The sequence below is a fragment of the Zosterops lateralis genome (assembly GCF_965231275.1).
Source record: "Zosterops lateralis genome assembly, chromosome: 1".
Taxonomy (NCBI): Eukaryota; Metazoa; Chordata; class Aves; order Passeriformes; family Zosteropidae; genus Zosterops; species Zosterops lateralis.
Genome location: NC_139762.1, coordinates 101,701,904 through 101,719,339, shown reverse-complemented (window position 1 = coordinate 101,719,339; position 17,436 = coordinate 101,701,904). Strand labels below are relative to the sequence as shown.

General features: G+C 39.0%; 1 protein-coding gene across 9 annotated transcripts in view; it reads left to right on the top strand.

Moving 5' to 3' along the window:
* The window catches only part of PTPRM (protein tyrosine phosphatase receptor type M), a 437,540-nt gene that overhangs the window by 403,051 nt on the left and 17,053 nt on the right, over positions 1-17,436 (top strand). For all 9 annotated transcript variants that reach the window (XM_083866169.1, XM_083866171.1, XM_083866170.1 and 6 more), the window contains 2 exons: positions 1,002-1,099; positions 13,275-13,391. In XM_083866169.1, the coding sequence (XP_083722295.1) occupies positions 1,002-1,099; positions 13,275-13,391 (215 nt within the window). The remainder of the gene's footprint in view (positions 1-1,001; positions 1,100-13,274; positions 13,392-17,436) is intronic.

Sequence of the window (17,436 nt, the reverse complement as noted above, 5' to 3'; positions counted from 1 at the left end):
ATGGGTGGCAAACTGCCCAAATCTGTCAGTGGTATCAGTCTGTCAATCCGTATGGTTTGGTAATGCTTGAAGAGTGTTGGTTTCTTCACTGGAGGAACATTAGGCCAATACATTATCCATTTGTTCTCCAATTAGCTGATTTAAGTCATTCCTCTAAATAAGCCCCTAATTGTTTACTGCAATGTGATGGTTCAGTAATGGATTCAGTATGGATGTTAAGCTTATAGTTTATGTTGTTTACTCTTATTGGCTCAGTGATTTTAAAGCATTGGTTTAAAATTGGGGTGGCAAAGCGAGCACTACGGGTAAGACGTGTAGGCTACAGACAGTATCAGGTGCACACAAAGATATGTGTTTTTTTTCTCGACATTTTACATTTCTGTAGCATTTCCTGTGAGCAGGAACCCAGCTTCAGCACATGCTGGAGGAAGCCCTGTATGTTCATAAACAGAAGTACACAGGGTGGGCAAAGCACTGCAGAGGACCTGCTGCCATGGCTCATCAGGTTTCTTTGACGCTTTTTTAGCAAAGTGATACACTGCAGCAAAAAAACTGTAACTTCTGTCTCACTTCAGAAACTACAATTTAGGAGCTGCACTAATTTGATGGATAGTGTATACTAAGAAAAATATTAGAAACCAGGAAAGGCCACATAGTCCATTGAGGCTCATTTCATTTCAAATACACATTCCCTAAGTTATCATCCAATTGCTAAAAGAAAGAGTGATGTTATCCATTTTTTATAATTCCACTTCTGGGTATTATGGAGATAAATACCTAAGTGCTGGAGAAAGTTAGTTCAGAACACTATTTCAGGAGAAAAATACTTAAATGCAGATAGGTAGGATGACAGAAAAGAAATTCACCGACCCTAAATGAAAAATATGACGATAGTGATATGAATATATGTGTACAGTCACGGTTTCACAGAGTTCCCCAGAGACAAGCTTCCAATCATGAGACTTTGAGGTAGTAACCTTTCATTTGATTTATTGTTTCAGGACCAATGCAGGAGACAATATATGACTTCTGGAGAATGGTATGGCATGAAAACACAGCCAGCATAATCATGGTTACCAATCTCGTAGAAGTGGGAAGGGTAAGTGGTTTTTGTACTTAAAAAGATTAAAGGCATCCAAGGTGTTTGCTTTTTGCAATTAAATAACAGACCAACAAGCTTCTTACGTACTAAGTATAGCACATAAAATATGTATGACTGCCTGTGCTGAGAGGTTCATTATCAATTATTTTTAAACATGCCTTGGATGCTTGGCTTTGATAACATTAGCACAATGAAAAAGTAACTGATAAAGCTGCATTCTGTACAGCAGAGTCTGCAAAGACTGACAAGGAGGGGAAGTGTCAGATGTTTGTACATATCTCAGATATACCATTTCTCTTAAGAAAATCAGTAAATTTGTTGCAGGACAAGGTATGGAATCATCTCTGGTTTTTTAAGGAAGACTGAGGGGGAGGGAGTCATTCTGAAACAGATATCTGAGAAAAGTAGTTAAACTATGAAATTGCTTCTTGGTATATTTGTCTTTATTGGTCGGTTTGTTTGGGTTTTCCTTCCTGAAAGCCTTCTGGACTAAATCAGAAAAAATAGTTTTACACATTTATGCACTGTTCCTTGATCAGGAGGTCGTGTTCAGGAGCTGGATATTAAATGAAAGCTTGAGTTGCCTGATTGATACTGTGTACTTCTCTTTCTTTGCTTGGTAACTTCTAAAGTAGGCCTCCAACTCTAGTCTTTATGGCTAATTCTGTTTTCAACAAGTATTGAATGGAACCTTTTTCTTTGTTTCACACAACTGTCAATAAGTGAGTCTTTTCATTTACTGCTTTGTCTGTGTACTGCTGTTTTTGTTCTCATCTGGGATTTTTTCCCAAGAAAATTTGCTTGGGAATTTGGCATATAGCTTTCATTTGATATGAAAAGAAATCCCACTGCTTTTATGGGAACTACTGCAATTATTTGAAATCAAAGTGTTAAAATAAGAAGTCAAGTGCACACATCTTGGTTTGAGCAGCACGGTTTTAAGAGATGTTTTTAATTTCACACTAGTGGAGTATCTGATACCCCCTCTGCCCTCTGGCATTTTCATTAGGAGTGAGCACTGTTTATGTGGTGTGAGTTAAAGTCCTTTTGAGCAAGTCCAGTTTTACAATCTCAGTTTGTTCTTCCACATGTCCTTTGTGAACTGATAATATAAATCCCAACATTTAGATATCTGTGTGCTCAGGCCTGCTAACAGATCAGGTGCCAGTATTATTTTTAGATGTAAAAAAGATGGGGATTGTGACTGCAATTAACACCTGCTGCAGGAACACATGTACAACTAATTGCAGAGACAAAGAGGGATCGTGGAGGCCGCTTTAAAAAAGCAGTCCCTTGAGTGAGGAAGAAGGTGGAAATAGCTGGATGGTCACGTATCAGTTCAAAACGGATGGATTTGTAAGAATAGGAAGCTCTCCAGCAAACCTCTTTGTTAAAGCTTTATACACATTCATAAGTGCCCAAGCGAACAACTTAAAAAGGGATGTTTTCAGGGTATGAATAAACAAGCCTGAGAGCAAAAACAGCATTCTGCATGAAACCACATACTGTTTTCCCAAAGTCAGTATTTGGAAGCACCAATTAGAGTGAACTGTCGGATGTCAGCAAGGGAGACACCAGTCTTGGTGCCAGTGCTGGCAGCCTCTGCTCACAGCATTTAGGTGCACAGCACATTCCCACAGCAGCAAGGAATGGTTTGCGCCACCATGTAGATTTCTTCAGGGTGCAAGAGTCCTAGTGGGATACAGATCTGCAGCTTTGTTGTTTCTGGCAGTGGTAGAAATGACTTTGTTCTCACTTCCTCTGGAGGCCAGCATAGGTGAGATCAGAGAGCAGAAATTGAAATTAGCTTTTAATGGAAATAAAATCGTATGAGCCACAAAACAATGCACTCACTCCTCCACTGGTGTTACTGTGCCACTCCCAGAGCTGGAATCATCAGCAACAAGGAAGCAAATTGCAAACACACCATCTGTCCCACAACCCCTCATACAAGCTCTGTGCCACCTTGAGTAGTAATGATTTTAATGGGCTTTTGGTAGCATTCCTGTAGGGCAAACTTAATAACCTTCCCAAACTTGAGGCTTGCTATTTCTGTTGCTATCACTGGCATAAGATTTATAGGGGTTTCTTATTTTTACTTTTTAACCGTGTTGACGCATTGTAAGCCAAGGAGGAAAATTCTTTTGCATTTTCAGGAAACCAGAATTTTCAAAATTTAACATTTGGCACACGGTGTACAGCCTTCATGAATTAATCATTGAGGGGGCGTATGTGTATTTGTTTACCAGGACTGGCTGGATAGTCATTAAATCAGTGCTAGGAACTTGCTTCTTGCCCTGGAGCATTATGCATCAGGACTGTTTTAATTGCTGCTGGAGGAATCACCATGAGGCTGTCCTTAGTGCAGGCACCTGCTGCAAATGACTCAGTCCCCGAATTACCCTGCAGCAGGGTCCGGTACATCTGCCAATATCTGTCATTATCTGAGGCACACTTGTCAGAACCACACATCCCTTTAAGCTCCTGTGTGTTCCGGCAAGGGACCCTTGTCAATGTTTCTGGCACCTGCAGACTGCTGTGCACCTGGTATTTAAATGGCACTGAAATGTGTTTTGATTGTTTTCTCTCTTTAATGAACCCACCTGAGGGACATTTAACTCTTTATCTAGTAGCCTGGTACCCAGTCACTCGAATCTACACTGCTTGTGTGGAAATTCAGAACTAGCTTGTGTTGTTACACTAATCCATCTGCCAGAAGTCTTATCACAAAATCTGCAGGGCTCCCTAAGGAGACTTTTGTACTGATAATTTAAGCTAATGATTTCTAAACATATTTAGTCAGTTTTATGAAGACCTCATTAGAATGTGACTGTTTATTAAAAATCTAAATGAGGTCTCACAGTCATTTAGAAAAAGCACTGCTGAGTTGCATGAATAGTTCTTTGATAAAGGATGATGAAGTGGCTCTTAGTTAAGGTTAGTCTAGGTTGACATAACAACTTTTACCAAAAGAACCCAGAACAAATAAGCAGCCCTTGAAGCAACCTTGAAAAAAAGGTCTCTGTCTTCTTCATGCTGGGATCAACAACTTTTCAGTCACAATGAGGTTCACAAAAAGAAAATGGCAAGTTATTAATGGTAATGATCCAAGAATCAGAATTTTCCAAGCCACACATTAATGGATGCAAAACATAAACAAGAATCAAGAGTCATATAATTGCATCAATGTGATAACAAGCTGTTTCAAAGTAATGTATTCTGGATTATACTAATGCAAGGAGCCTCCATGCTCATGTCTGTAAGTGGCAGAGCAACTGAAGATAGTAATGTAATTTCAGGGAGCATCTTTACCTGTGAGATTTAACATAATCTGCTGGATTATTCTGTAAGAAACAAAAATTTTTATCCAGCAGAGTGATGATGTTACAATCACACGAGGTGATCATAAAATAGGCACAGAAGAACATCTTGCTTTTACTCCAAGAGACCACTCTGGAAGGCAAACTCCAAAAGACCCAGAAAAGCAATGGGAACAGGATAAAGGTGTTTATGTACCAGCCAAAGTCTCAGCTTGTTGTTGATTTGTTTTGGTGTTTGTACGCATTGAAACATTTCTGTCTTCCTCGAAGAGAGATGGTGGGAAGATTTAGAATATATTCAATTGTGCCATCTAGCTGTCACCACCACCTTGCTCTTGGTGGGTTGGTACTAATACTTAGTTGGCAGAATCTAACTTGGCATGTTGCATTATTTGTCATTTTTCAGTAGTCAGTCTCCCACTTGCTTTAGGCAGAAGAAATTTAGTAATAACTGCTAATAAATGCTGAAATGCACTGGCGAAATTCAGTGGAGGCGGTTATAAATAAATGCACTGCAAGGACTTATGATTGTCTATCATGCTTTTAATGTAACAAAGTATTCACAAACAAAATCACTATAAATACTAATAAAAAATAAAGCCTCACCCCAGGAGCATAGTAATTACAGTAATTAGAGTTTCTCAATTATTATTCGGAATTAGAAAACAGCCAGTGCTAATAGTGTTAATAAGCACACAAAAGACCCATTTTGTGAAAGGAAGCAAGGTTGAGTACAATAGAATGGATGTGACACAGAGGGGAATGAAGGTCAGCCACGAACAGGTAAATAGCCCCTATGCCTGCGCCCACACCTTTGTGCTACTCAAAGCCCACACCTTTGTGCCTCTCCCTGCCATCTTATCCCTCAGGAGTGGTGTACTTTCCTGATAGTCATTTCACATCTTTCCTAGGTGACATTTCCCTCCCAAGTGCTGGAAGGGCTGTATTTGCATAGGGGAAAAGGAAGAATACAGTGGTGGTTTAACTTTTCTTGGCTTGTTTTCCTGGACCTGTGCTTAATATGTTACGTATGTGGCACTTCTCTGCAAAAATGGGTATAAGTCTGACTTTTCATGCTTAAAAGAGTATTGGATTCCACATGACAGCAAGGAGATCCATACAATAGTCTTCTGACAAAGGGAATATCTCCTCGATGCTGGCTTGCTATAAAAAGCATTACTTGTTTTAAGATAAATGGTGTCAGAAAAGGGTTTTTCTTCCTAGGAAAACCTGTGTGGGCACAGCCCTAAGAAGTCACATGTTCATGTCTTTGAGTTCTCAGGATGTGCAGCAGTGGTCATCATTCAAGAGACATTTCTTAAACAGATTCAAATATGTTTCCTTAACAAATAAAACCCGAAAGTTTTTATGATGAACCAGATCTTCTTCAGATCTTCTTGATAATTTGTGTTATTGACAGAGATTAGACATCCAGAAAAACTGCTAAACAAGACCCTCTCCAAGGACTTCTTACTGGAAGCAGATGAAAAGTTAAAAAACCAAAATCCTTATAGGAAATTTCAGCAACATAAAAACTGTGAAACTTTCAATGGACTTAGCACCTATGCTTAGAATAAAAATGGAATTTATCACAAAGCTAGTGTGAAGTTTGTACTTACACATTTTAGAAGTTTTGAGAATCTTCCATGCAGAAGATCCTTCTAATAAACAAAGGTGAACTCAAATTGTATTCAAGATTCAGATCACCCAATACTGTGATCTTGCAGAGGTGAAACACAGCGACTCTTCAGCATGTCTCACAAAAAGCACGTTTGTATTTAGTATAAATGGAAGAACACTCTGTCTAATTGAAACTGCCTCTAAATGTAATAAGCCAAATTACCTACACTGGAATTAATTCAGGATACTGGTGTTAATGCTCCTCAGGAGGTGTGCCAAAGAGTTTGTACGCATACTGGTGACTAAGGTTTAATTTTAACTTTTCTACTGAAAGAAAGAAACCACATTTTGTAAATAAGACGGGAAATGTTGTTATATGAATCCATTCACTTCCTCAAGATAATTCTAGTCCCAGCTTCTTAAATATATAAATAGTATCCCATCCACTGAATTTTTTTCCTAATCTTGTTTACCCTCTAAAAATGGGGCTTGTGCTTATGGTACATAGGCACAGGTATTATATTTTGTTGTAATACTTTTGCTGTAATTCTAGTATCTCTTATTGGATAGAGGACAGTTTATACTTTTATGGAATATCAATGAGAAAAGCAGAAAACCAATCAAAATTTAAAACTATTGTTAATCTTTCAAGCCAGTGAACCATTCTAGTCATCAAAACAGATTTTGTCTTTGTAGATTTTTAGCCAGAAATAACAAGTTTACATTACTGCATTATACATAGTAGGAGAGGAGCCCTTCAGGAAAATTTAATTTGTTGTTCTTCAGAAAAGAGAAAGAAGAACTCTTTGCAATTTTTTTTAAAAAGATGTGCCCAAGTTAGCAATGTCAGCATCATGAAACAGAACATCAAGCTAGAGACATTCAGCACTGTCCCATGTCATGCAGAGCAGACATGGGTTCAGCTCTCTGTTTTGTTGTATTCTCATCTCCAGTAAAAGCTATGTTTCAAAGAATGTTAATCAACACAGATTAATATCTTAATGCTTACTAATCCAATTGAGATAATTCACCTTGAGAAGCAAACAAAAGAGATTTAAGGATACACAAATGCACTGACCCCTTGGCTGGACTAACTGGAGTGCCACCAAGGTGTGTGTAGGATGCAACTTTAGGTGCAGTTCACCCCAGAGAGAGGGCTTCAGGTTCTTATTTGAAATGTCAGGGCTAGAAAAACAGCTTAATAACTGCAAATCTCCTCACCTCAGCAGTCTCTTGAAATTGTCTCTCAGTCTCTCTGTGAAGGGAGAAGTATCCTGGAGGCACTGGCACAGTTTTACTTTACCCAGTAGAGTAACATGTAGAGCTGTCTGAACTAACATCAGATGATCAGTTTTTAGAGCCAGAAGGCAATCCACTAAGTAGGTGGTGCTCTGTACCCAGCTAATGGCATGATTCTGCTCTTGGAATGGAAGCATGGTTCAGAGCACAGGCTGTGCTGCTCAGTGCAGGCACATCAGGTCCTTGGAGCACAGGATCTGAGAAATAGGCCCATAATTTCACAGTTGTGTCAAGAATTAAGACTGGCTTTGAGGAGCTCCAGCTCCTTTATCTTGGCATGGGACCACTCTTCTCATGTGTTCTGTGCTCAGCCTTTCTTCTTCCAGGGCTGTACTGAGGTGCACAAAATGGCCTAATCATAAGCAATGAAACAGAGACAATTTCTCTGTTGATATTAACAATGGAGGCAGGAACACTGTAACAACTTTATCTTGGCTTGCCTTACCCTAAAGCAACTCTTCTAGACCCTTAGACCCTTTCTTATGGTCAAAGGGAGGCCACACCATGGGTTTGGCCTGTCATCCTAATTTCATCTAAACCACTCTGCCAGGTTATTGGGATGATAACAAAATACCCGAGTCTTAAGAATAAAGGAATCACACTCATTTTCTCAGGTGGAAAGCCTTCATTTATGGCTGCTGCTGGACATATCCAGAAAGCTAGCTCTTCTGGGCAGAAGCTGAGTGAGAGTGCACCCACCAGGCAACTTAGGGCTGCAGAAGGTGGAGAATTATGTCAGCTCAGAGTCGTCCCTGGAAGAAGTTAGGCTGAGCTAGTAAAATTTATGGACACCTCTCTCCCCACCCTGGCAGCTGTGAGCAACATAAAGACTTCTGGCTGACTTCACAGAGACCCATTCATCTGATGGTGCTAAACAGTATCTCAAATATTGTATTTCTCAATAGTCTTCCACACCTCTTTTAGAAAACTGTAGAATGAGGTACAAAACTAATAACAGACTTGCTCAAAAGCAAACAGAGGAAAATGAAAAAAGGGAAGACTGGGTTTTATCTCCTGTCGAGGTTGTTTTATAACATATAAAATGTTCTTATATGTAATACATTTTTTTGTTTGAGAAGTATTTAAATAAAAATACTTACTTTAGCTCAAGTCAGCCAAATAGAAGTATCTGTTATCTGAGCTATATCTGTAAAATCTGTTAAAAATTTTACCAGTGAGCATGGTTGACTGTTTCATTTTATAGCCAAGAGGTTACACTTCAAAATTTATGTCTGACTTATCATCATTACTTAGTTCAGGATTAATTTTAAATTAGAATGTATAATACTACTCTTCACTAATGACAATCCATGCAGAGCACAGTCAGTTATATCACCCTTTTGCTAAGAATATTTTAGAATCAAAGGAAATTGGAAAGTTTGACTAATCAGTGTTATTTAAACTGTTCTGTATGGACTATATTTCACAGCCAGCTCACATATTAAGTCTGTAACAGTACTCCTATTCCAAAATTCTAGGTAAATGAATTACTGTCCTGACTTTCCTAGTGCCTTTAGCTGCATGTGTCACATTGCCAAGTGGTTAAATATGCACTTTTGGAAGTCACAATTGGTGTTCATTAGCCATCCACAGCCTACATTGTTTGTTATATTTAGAACCAGCAACAACAACTTTCCACCTTCATTTTTAATTCTAAGTTTCACACATTAGACTATTTTACAGGGGGATGGAACTAGAGCGTGGAAGTAGATAATTCTCTTCTCTAAATTTCTAAAATTATTTTTAGTAAAATAAACATGTTTGAAACAATGGGACAGTGTACCTTGGGATGAATAGATTAAACAAGAGCATTTTCATTATGTCTCTGGCAATCATCCTTTTATCTCATCTTGTGATGAACATCTGTATTTTTTGGCATGTTGGTAGGATATAAATGTGGAATCTGTGTGAACAAACTCTCAATTATAATTCTGCTCAGATGAGATTTCAAAATTATGTTTTTCTGCTTTGAGGACGATATTTACTGTTATGGTAGCAACTGTGTGGAAAAAAAAGATCTAGTGCATTTAATATTCAGTTCTAGAATCATGTATCAATTATTTAGTTAAACCTTCTGTTAGTAAGGCTTTTTTGTAAAACACATACCAAATGTTTATAAAATGGAAAAGATTTGTCAAGTTATGGTAGCTAAAGCCGTGCTAAAAAAGAAAAAATGAACATATGCTACCAGCAGTGTTTCTCATATTTAATGAGTAAAACCATATTCTATTTTGTTGCAATTGTCTTTTCTTCTACAAATAAAGGCCCTGATCCAATAAGCATTTATAAATGTGATTTTTATTTACACTAGTTAATCTACTTTTGTCTATAAGACACCTTTGCATTTATCTAGGTGGTCCTAGAGGAGATGGGAGATGGATCTTTAAGCATTTACTTGATTTTTGGTTCACCAGGAGTCCATGAAGTTCTCAAGTCCAGAGCTCAGCACATGCAGAGCACTGCGGAACAAGAGCCAAAAGTAGGAGAAAAGCCTGAATTAAAATAAAGTTGGGTTTGGGTCTTTTTTCCTCGGCTAGAGAGTGAATCATCAGTTGGTCTGTAGCTCTGACTGAATTCTGGCACGGTTCCTGTGGCTTTTACCACCCCTATTCCACTTGGGAGAGTTTTCAGGAAATTGTGTTGTCATGGATCCTTCTGCTCAGCTCCAGCCTGTTCTGTGCCCAAAATCCCCTGTGCAGCAGAGTAAGAAATCCCCAGCGGGTCCAAGCTGCATGAGGCACAAAAGGCTATAACTTCTGTGCAACGTCTCCCAGTGCTTCCCTAATTATTCCACTGTATCATCTTAAATAAGGTTTAAAAAAGAGTGGAATCAAATCCAACAGTTGAGGCATAAAAACATGGGGACTGTGCCCTTCTAAATTGCTTGTTCCGAATTGTCCGTAGTTCTTAGCCATAATCCAGACAGTCTGAACTTACCAAGTTAAAAACAGGCATGTTTTCCTTCAAGGAAAGAGCAATTTTATTCAGCCAAGGTTGCTTTCCCCCTTCCCTCCTCCTCCCCCCATAATTGTTTATTTTGCTAAACTAGAGCTGTTTCAAGGATGGCAGGCGCCCATCTGAAAGAAACAAGGCTAAAGTTAGCAACAAAGAGACGTGCTGATGAGCAGTGCTGTGCCTGGGATCACGGCTGCAGCTGCTCCCTTCCTACGTGCATTGGACCTCTCCCTGTGGTTCAGGTTCCACCTATGGAACAGATATGTGAACAGGCAGGAAAAGGGAATCAGCTCCAGAGAAGGGGTTGTCAGTATGTTGCTCCAGGCCAAAGGCAGTGTGAATTGTGTCACTCTTCACAAAGAGTCAAAAAGTCATCTTAGCCATAGGTGGGAAAACCCTGCTTCAAAGAGCTTCTGGCAATGACTATAAAAGGGTCAGTCCGCTGGCCTGAGGGATTTGAACAATGAGAATTTTCTGGATTATTTTAACAACACAGACAAAAGAATGAGCATTCAGTGTTTTTCACTTAGCTTCTATGAGAGAGGTTTTGGAAATATATCTGAACAAGATCTGAATAAATATCAAGTAGATGCAACAATAGATAGCAGCAGTAACTACTAAACTGCTTGCAGCAGTGTTTCATGCTTTTGAAATATTCGTTCATTGCTTACGGTGGATAGATATATTTTAAAGATGAATACACATTTGTCTGAGATCCTGTTGTTAGGGATCCCAGGAATGGCCTTCAGCTTGGTCCTTGGCTGGTGGAATCCTTTTCCTCCTCTCTGGCACTCTGTCAGCTTTCTGGCCCTTGAGCATGGTGAGGGGAGCAGTCTTGCTACCCTTGCCCTGTTACAGGAGTGCTGAGCACTGTCCAGGGTCCCAGCTCCAAGCCTCTCTCCATGGAAGGGAACTCTGGTGTTGCCAGTCATCCTGAAACCACCCTTAATACCAGATGAAACATGAAGACTATTGAAGACATGGAGAATTTTTTTAGCCAATACTAATGCAGTTACCAGGTCTAAAGGCAAGCACAGAAAAATAAATAAAAACCTGCTTATAAAGCTACCTGAACTCTACCTCTGCTCTAGGAGCATTCCATCAGCTGTGTAAGCAGGAACAAGCTGTTAGGATGCTTGTATAATTTTGTGGCTGGGAGCCAGGGCTTCTGACCAGGCTACTCTTCCTCTCTGAAGAGGATCCTGATGTGGGGCTGTGTTTTGCCAGCCCTTCAACTCAGTTCCATTCAGATTTAAATTTTATCCTGCTAATGAGTTAGAAAAAGGGCCAGAACTAATGACCCTGCCTGGACAAACTCTTTATTTTATCAGCCAATGTCACTACTGTGATGTGGCAAGACCTCCCATCCATACAGACATTAAAGAAGGGTTGTACACAATTATCAGTTACATTCTGGAAAAAAAATGCTTAAGAAAATGCATTTTCTTCTTCTTCTTGGCAGGACAAGGTTTGACTCTGCATAATCCTTTCTATACTGAACCTAGAATTTGTATAAATAAATCATTTGAATCCTGCATTACAGTTTTCATTGTATGTTTATACACATGTTCATCTGTTTTACCTTTTGCTCGGGATTAAACATGGTAGTAATCCAAATATTTCTGTGTGAAAACAGGTTTGAGAAATACTGTTTATCAATTGGGAAGTTTAAATTTTTTCTATCAGTTTTTCATTGAATATTCAAAGTGCTTGAGTTTTTTACCTGACTCATTTAAGTGCATCTTTAGGTAAACTAGATTTACAAGTATTTAAAGATCAATTTTAATTTTTCCCTTTGGTGAGAGAAGGAGAGAAACTGTTCCATGCAGCAGATGTATAACAGATGCCACTCCTAGCACATACTGCACTACTGGATGATGGCCAGATGCAGTGGTGATAGCATAGCCATTACCATGATAAAGCAGAGTAAGAGAGAGATGTAAGTAATGTGTTAGCTTCCCAGCCCACCACTTTGTCCACACAAATGGGAAGGAGGAGAAAATTTTAAGTCTGTCACCTATCTACATGGTCATATACAGTCCTCAAACCATCCACTTTTAAAAAACAGCAGTTTAGGTTGAGCTAAGTGAAATGAAGCCTGCCCATAATGTTTGGAGTTATCTAGTGAATTAGTAGTTAAGCTATGTAGAGTTACAATAGTTAAAGCCTGGACATAATCTGAGAAAACAGGTGCTTTTCTAAAAATAGAGCATCATACAGTAAGTATCTTGAGTTAGAAGGAATCCACAAGGATCATAGAACTCCAGCTCTTGGCCCTGCACGGCAGCATCCTGAAGAGTCACACCATGTGCCTGAAAGCATTGTCCAAATGCTTCTTGAACTCTGTCAGGCTGATGCTGTGACCACTTCTCTGGGGAGCTGTTCCAGTGCCCAACCACCCTCTGGGTGAACAACTTTTACTAATACCCAACTCAAACCTCCCGTGACACAACTTCAGGCCATTCCCTTGGTCCTGTCACTGGTCACCACAGAGAAGAAGTCAGTGGCTGCCCCTCCTCTTCCCCTCATGAGGAAGCTGTGAACTGCAATGAGGTCTCCTTCCTGCCTGCAAAACACTTTTATTTTAGGAGGTAGAAAGATATTTTTAAGACAAATCAACAAGTAGAGGTTGGGGAAAAAAACTTCTGGTGGTGTTTGGCCCTCTGGGCACACTCTGCGTTGGAAGGCACAGGAAATGAACAGTTACCATAACTGAACTGTGCAGGGTATAAATATCCTTTGTGCGCCTAACAAATTTGCCTTACTTCACTAAGCACAACACAAAGCTCATGTGCAACTCTGAAAGCTGTCTTAAAAAGAGACGTCCTTCAAACATTAAGCATTTCTATGTGCAGAAAATGTGACTGTTCTGTGCATGATTGCACTTTAAATCAGAAATCATTGCACAGAATTCAAAACGGATTCTGTATGAACCTTCTAAAATAAATGAACCTTAATTTTTTCTGTATCTTTTAAAGGTCAAATGCTGCAAATACTGGCCAGATGACACTGAGATATATAAAGACATTAAAGTTACACTAATAGAAACAGAGCTGCTGGCTGAATATGTGATTCGAACATTTGCTGTAGAAAAGGTAAGTTTCCAAATACAGTTTTCTTAAATACAGTAGTATCTGCCAAAGTAACTTACATACAGATTCAGCAAGGGAAAGTTAAATATTTTGACTGACATCCTGGGTTTGTAGGTATTTTGGGTAAACGACTACCGCCCTCTTATGGTAATCTGTGTTTCTCCTCTTCAAATGCAGCAACTGTTCTGTGCTTTTCATCACTGTTGGCCCCTGCCTGAGTTAGAAAAAGTGATGCTCCTTGCCTAGGAGAAATCGAAGCCTCCCTCCCAGCAATCAATTGAAAAACACATTTGTGCTGCCTTCCCATCTTACGTTCCTCACAATCATTTTCTTTCTGTACCAGAGGCTGCATGCAACATTATTCAGAAGTCTGTGGTGGAGAATACGGTTGTCTGTTGGGTCAGGATGTGCCTGGTTTGCAGAGACAGAATTGTAACAAATTGCTGTTCTCGAGGCAATTTTCTTTTTCATGTGGAATCTGTCCTTACATGGAGAGTTCCAATCAGTGTGTTGTATTACTGTTTGTTAGAATAATGCCATGCATTTAGCTGCAATGTATGGAAAACATACAAAAACAAATAAGGTAGCTACAGAAAGCAAGAACAGGCAGGGTTGGCCAACGGTGAAGGAATTTTAATTTTATGTATGAGGACCCATTTGAGTTGCAGAACACCAAGGAAAGGGCCTCCTTGGTAAGACTAGATATTCCTAATGGGACACCGAAGTAATGCTCCATCACCATGAGTAGATTTTCAAGTAATTAGCTTAGAAAGCTTCTTTTCATTTAGTTGCAGTATCCATGATTTATTGGTTCTCTCTAATGATAAAATAATATTAATTTATGGGTTTGAAGAACATAATTTTTAGCATCAAAGAATCCTGCACTCAGGCACCTGAAACTGCCAAAAAGACTGCCCCACAGGGTCTCTGTTCCCACATCCAGAGTAACAAAGGAATTAGGGTTTTTTCCTGTTTTATTCTTCAATCTAATACTTAAATATGCATCAATACAGCAACCTGAGGGTAATGATAATAGAATTATGTGGTTTGAATGACTTGAAATATTGTATCATGTTTACCACTATACATATACTGTGTACTGAATTCACTCAAGCCTGTTGTTTCCTTGCATTTAGGTGTTTTTAATAAACAGATGAGAAACATTGGCTGCACTTTGAAGTAGATGAAGCACTGGTTGATTTCTATTCTGCAAATTTTAAGCTCATGCTTTGATGTTAGCTTTTCGCTTCTTAACTGGGATGGAAGAAAAGACCTAGAGGATTTTACAGTTGAACATAACCAAACTGTCTTGAATAAGTGCATTAGAACAGATAGAGATAAAAGGCACTAAACATTTTATTTCTTTTTAAAAATCTCCATCTGAAAAGATTTCTTTTAGACACTGCTTTTTAATAGTTGGTAGTTTTTCAGTAAGCCTCTAAAAGCAGTGTCACTATAGTTTGAGAAAAATACATTTGTTTTTACTCAATTTTCCATATTTTTAACTCCTCCCGTGGTACTGAAACATCAAGTCTGTACACCTCTTTCACCATAATTCTCTCAAGTTTATATTTTTTGATGAAATTGATAATTTTCACCTTCCCTAAGTCAAGGTGCATGATGACACAGAGAGCACCCTAACCAAACATGCAGATAATACTAGTTGAAAGGTGGAGCCTTTCACTTAACACTGGAGCCTCTGTTCCAAAGGACTTGCAGATTTCACTAACAGGAACTTTAGTAATTCAACAGGAAAAATTGCAGAGTTCTGTGTCTTAGGTGGCCTAATCCCCTGTGTCAGTATAGGGTGACTTCTGGGGACAGCATCTGAAATCCAGAATGATTAAAGATTTAGCACATATGAACTGCAAGGGTGGAGTTAAGAGAATGGCCTCGTCCATTGTGGTAGAGAGGAAGAGGAGGGGTAAGGAAGATCTAATTGCAGTCTGCAGCTCCCTCATAGATGTTCAGAAAATCAGAAGTCAGAAGAATCAAATTCTTAAAGACCTCTAGTCCCTTCTGACCGTCCTTTCTGTTTGTTGATGAACATCTCATACCTGCTCATGAAGTACAATTTAGAAGTTGATTTGCTTGAAGATAAATTGATCACTTACTTAATTGTTTTTTTAATGGATATTGAGTAGTATAGGGATAACGCTGAGAAAATTGAACCCAAAAGTGCAGTCTGATTTTAAAGACTGTTTCCTAGATATGGTTTGCATTGTGTGAATAAGCAGTTCCTTTGGAGCAGTTTCTTTACAGCACAACAGTTAACTCAGATGAATAAGTCATACTTGAATAGTAACATACACAGCAGCAGAAGTTTTTGTAGAATTCTTTAACATCCTAGGGTTTAGCAGTATACACCATTTTCTGATTGTTTCAGCTGTATAGTCTTTACCAGCTGAGCATATGCTTTTATGATTCATGCAATTGTGTGCTATTTTTGGTTTAGAAACCATCAGGAAAGCTAGATATAAAAATCATTCCTTTGTAGGTATAATAAGAAAACTCATTATAAAAGTATCCTATATGCAAAACCTTTCCTAAGTAACTGTTAACAATGACAGACAAAAATGCAGTCAGCCTGACAGACAGCCTTTTCACAGCTAAGGCAGAAGATGTACAGGGCATAACCTGATGTGTGGTGCAGCCAGGCACATTGCTTTGGAGGGGCAGTTTGTTTTATGTAAATTGATTTTGAAAATCTCGGCTGTATACAGCATGAAGAATTTGTATGGGGTACTCACTTCAGTCCTCAGCTTGTATAGTCATGGCATTGCTTTCTTCTATGGGATCTTTGATTCTTTGAGGGTTGTGGGCAGTTGTTACAAGCAATATAAAAGTGTTTGAGACACTGTCTTCACCTAAGCAGAGCTATTTATGGAGTCGAAGGCCTTGCTTACAGTAGCAGAGACGTTAACTAACACACGCTAAAATCCCCAGAGAGCAGGGACCAAATTGTATTTGAATGTGTTTGCTAGACTGTCTTAAAATGCAAATTGTTCTGTCTACTCCTGGACTTCAATATGTTTTAAAATTGGTTTTTAGGATTTAAGGTCATTTCTGTTTCAAGGATGTGATCTCCTCAGTCCACACCACTGCCTCCTTTGCTCTTAATCTTCTCCCTTGCCTGCCTTTTTTCTGTCAATTTCTAGGAGAGATGAGATATTCCTCTGAGCAGATGCATTGTCTCCACAGACCCCCAGCCTGAGCTCTCTGAGGATCAAAGACTCCGACATACTCTAAGTCCTCTCTAGTCCTGTAGCACTGGCATGTCCAAAATTTCTCCACCACTGAAAATCCCAGACTAATACATAATAGCAGTAAATTAAGAAGCTTATATTACTTATTATTTAAAGAGAATAAAACCTTTCATATACAAACCAGCTCAAGACAGGAAATACATCTTTAAGAAGAAAAGCTGTAAACTACCAGTTAGTAATATTGTTGACATTTAGTCCAGCCTAGACATGATATGTTGTAATTTTGCTGTTTGCTTATGCACTATGCATGATGACCTCCAGTCTGTGGATTTCTGATGAGACAAAAAAACTGGCAGCTACATTTTTAGAGGGGGAAAGGAAAATATAAACAGTAAGAAAATAAAACTTAACATACGCACTTCTAATATCCAGATTGCTCCCCAAAGTCACATGGGAAATTACTTACACAATCAGCTTTCATATCTGTCTCACCCTAATCCATGTCCTTGTGTAGACTGTGGCAAATCACCTGAAGGGTGAGCATGTGGAGGGCTACAAATACAGTCCCTATGATTGAAGGTGCAAAAAGGTTTCCTATTATTCAGCCTTTTCTTTCAGACCAATGAAGGAGACAAGCCATAAGGAAAAATATGCTGACGCTGTAGTTACCTGAAGTCAGCAGCAAAATCGCTGTGGAAGGCAGTGGGGAAAAAAAAGTCATTTGTACTCTGTGTTCAGCCTTGCTGCTGACCTGTTCTGTGATTATGGCAAGCATCTTAAGGCCACAGTTTGCAAAGCAGCATAGTACTTAAATATAGAGATGAGCATATTTCTCTTGTTGC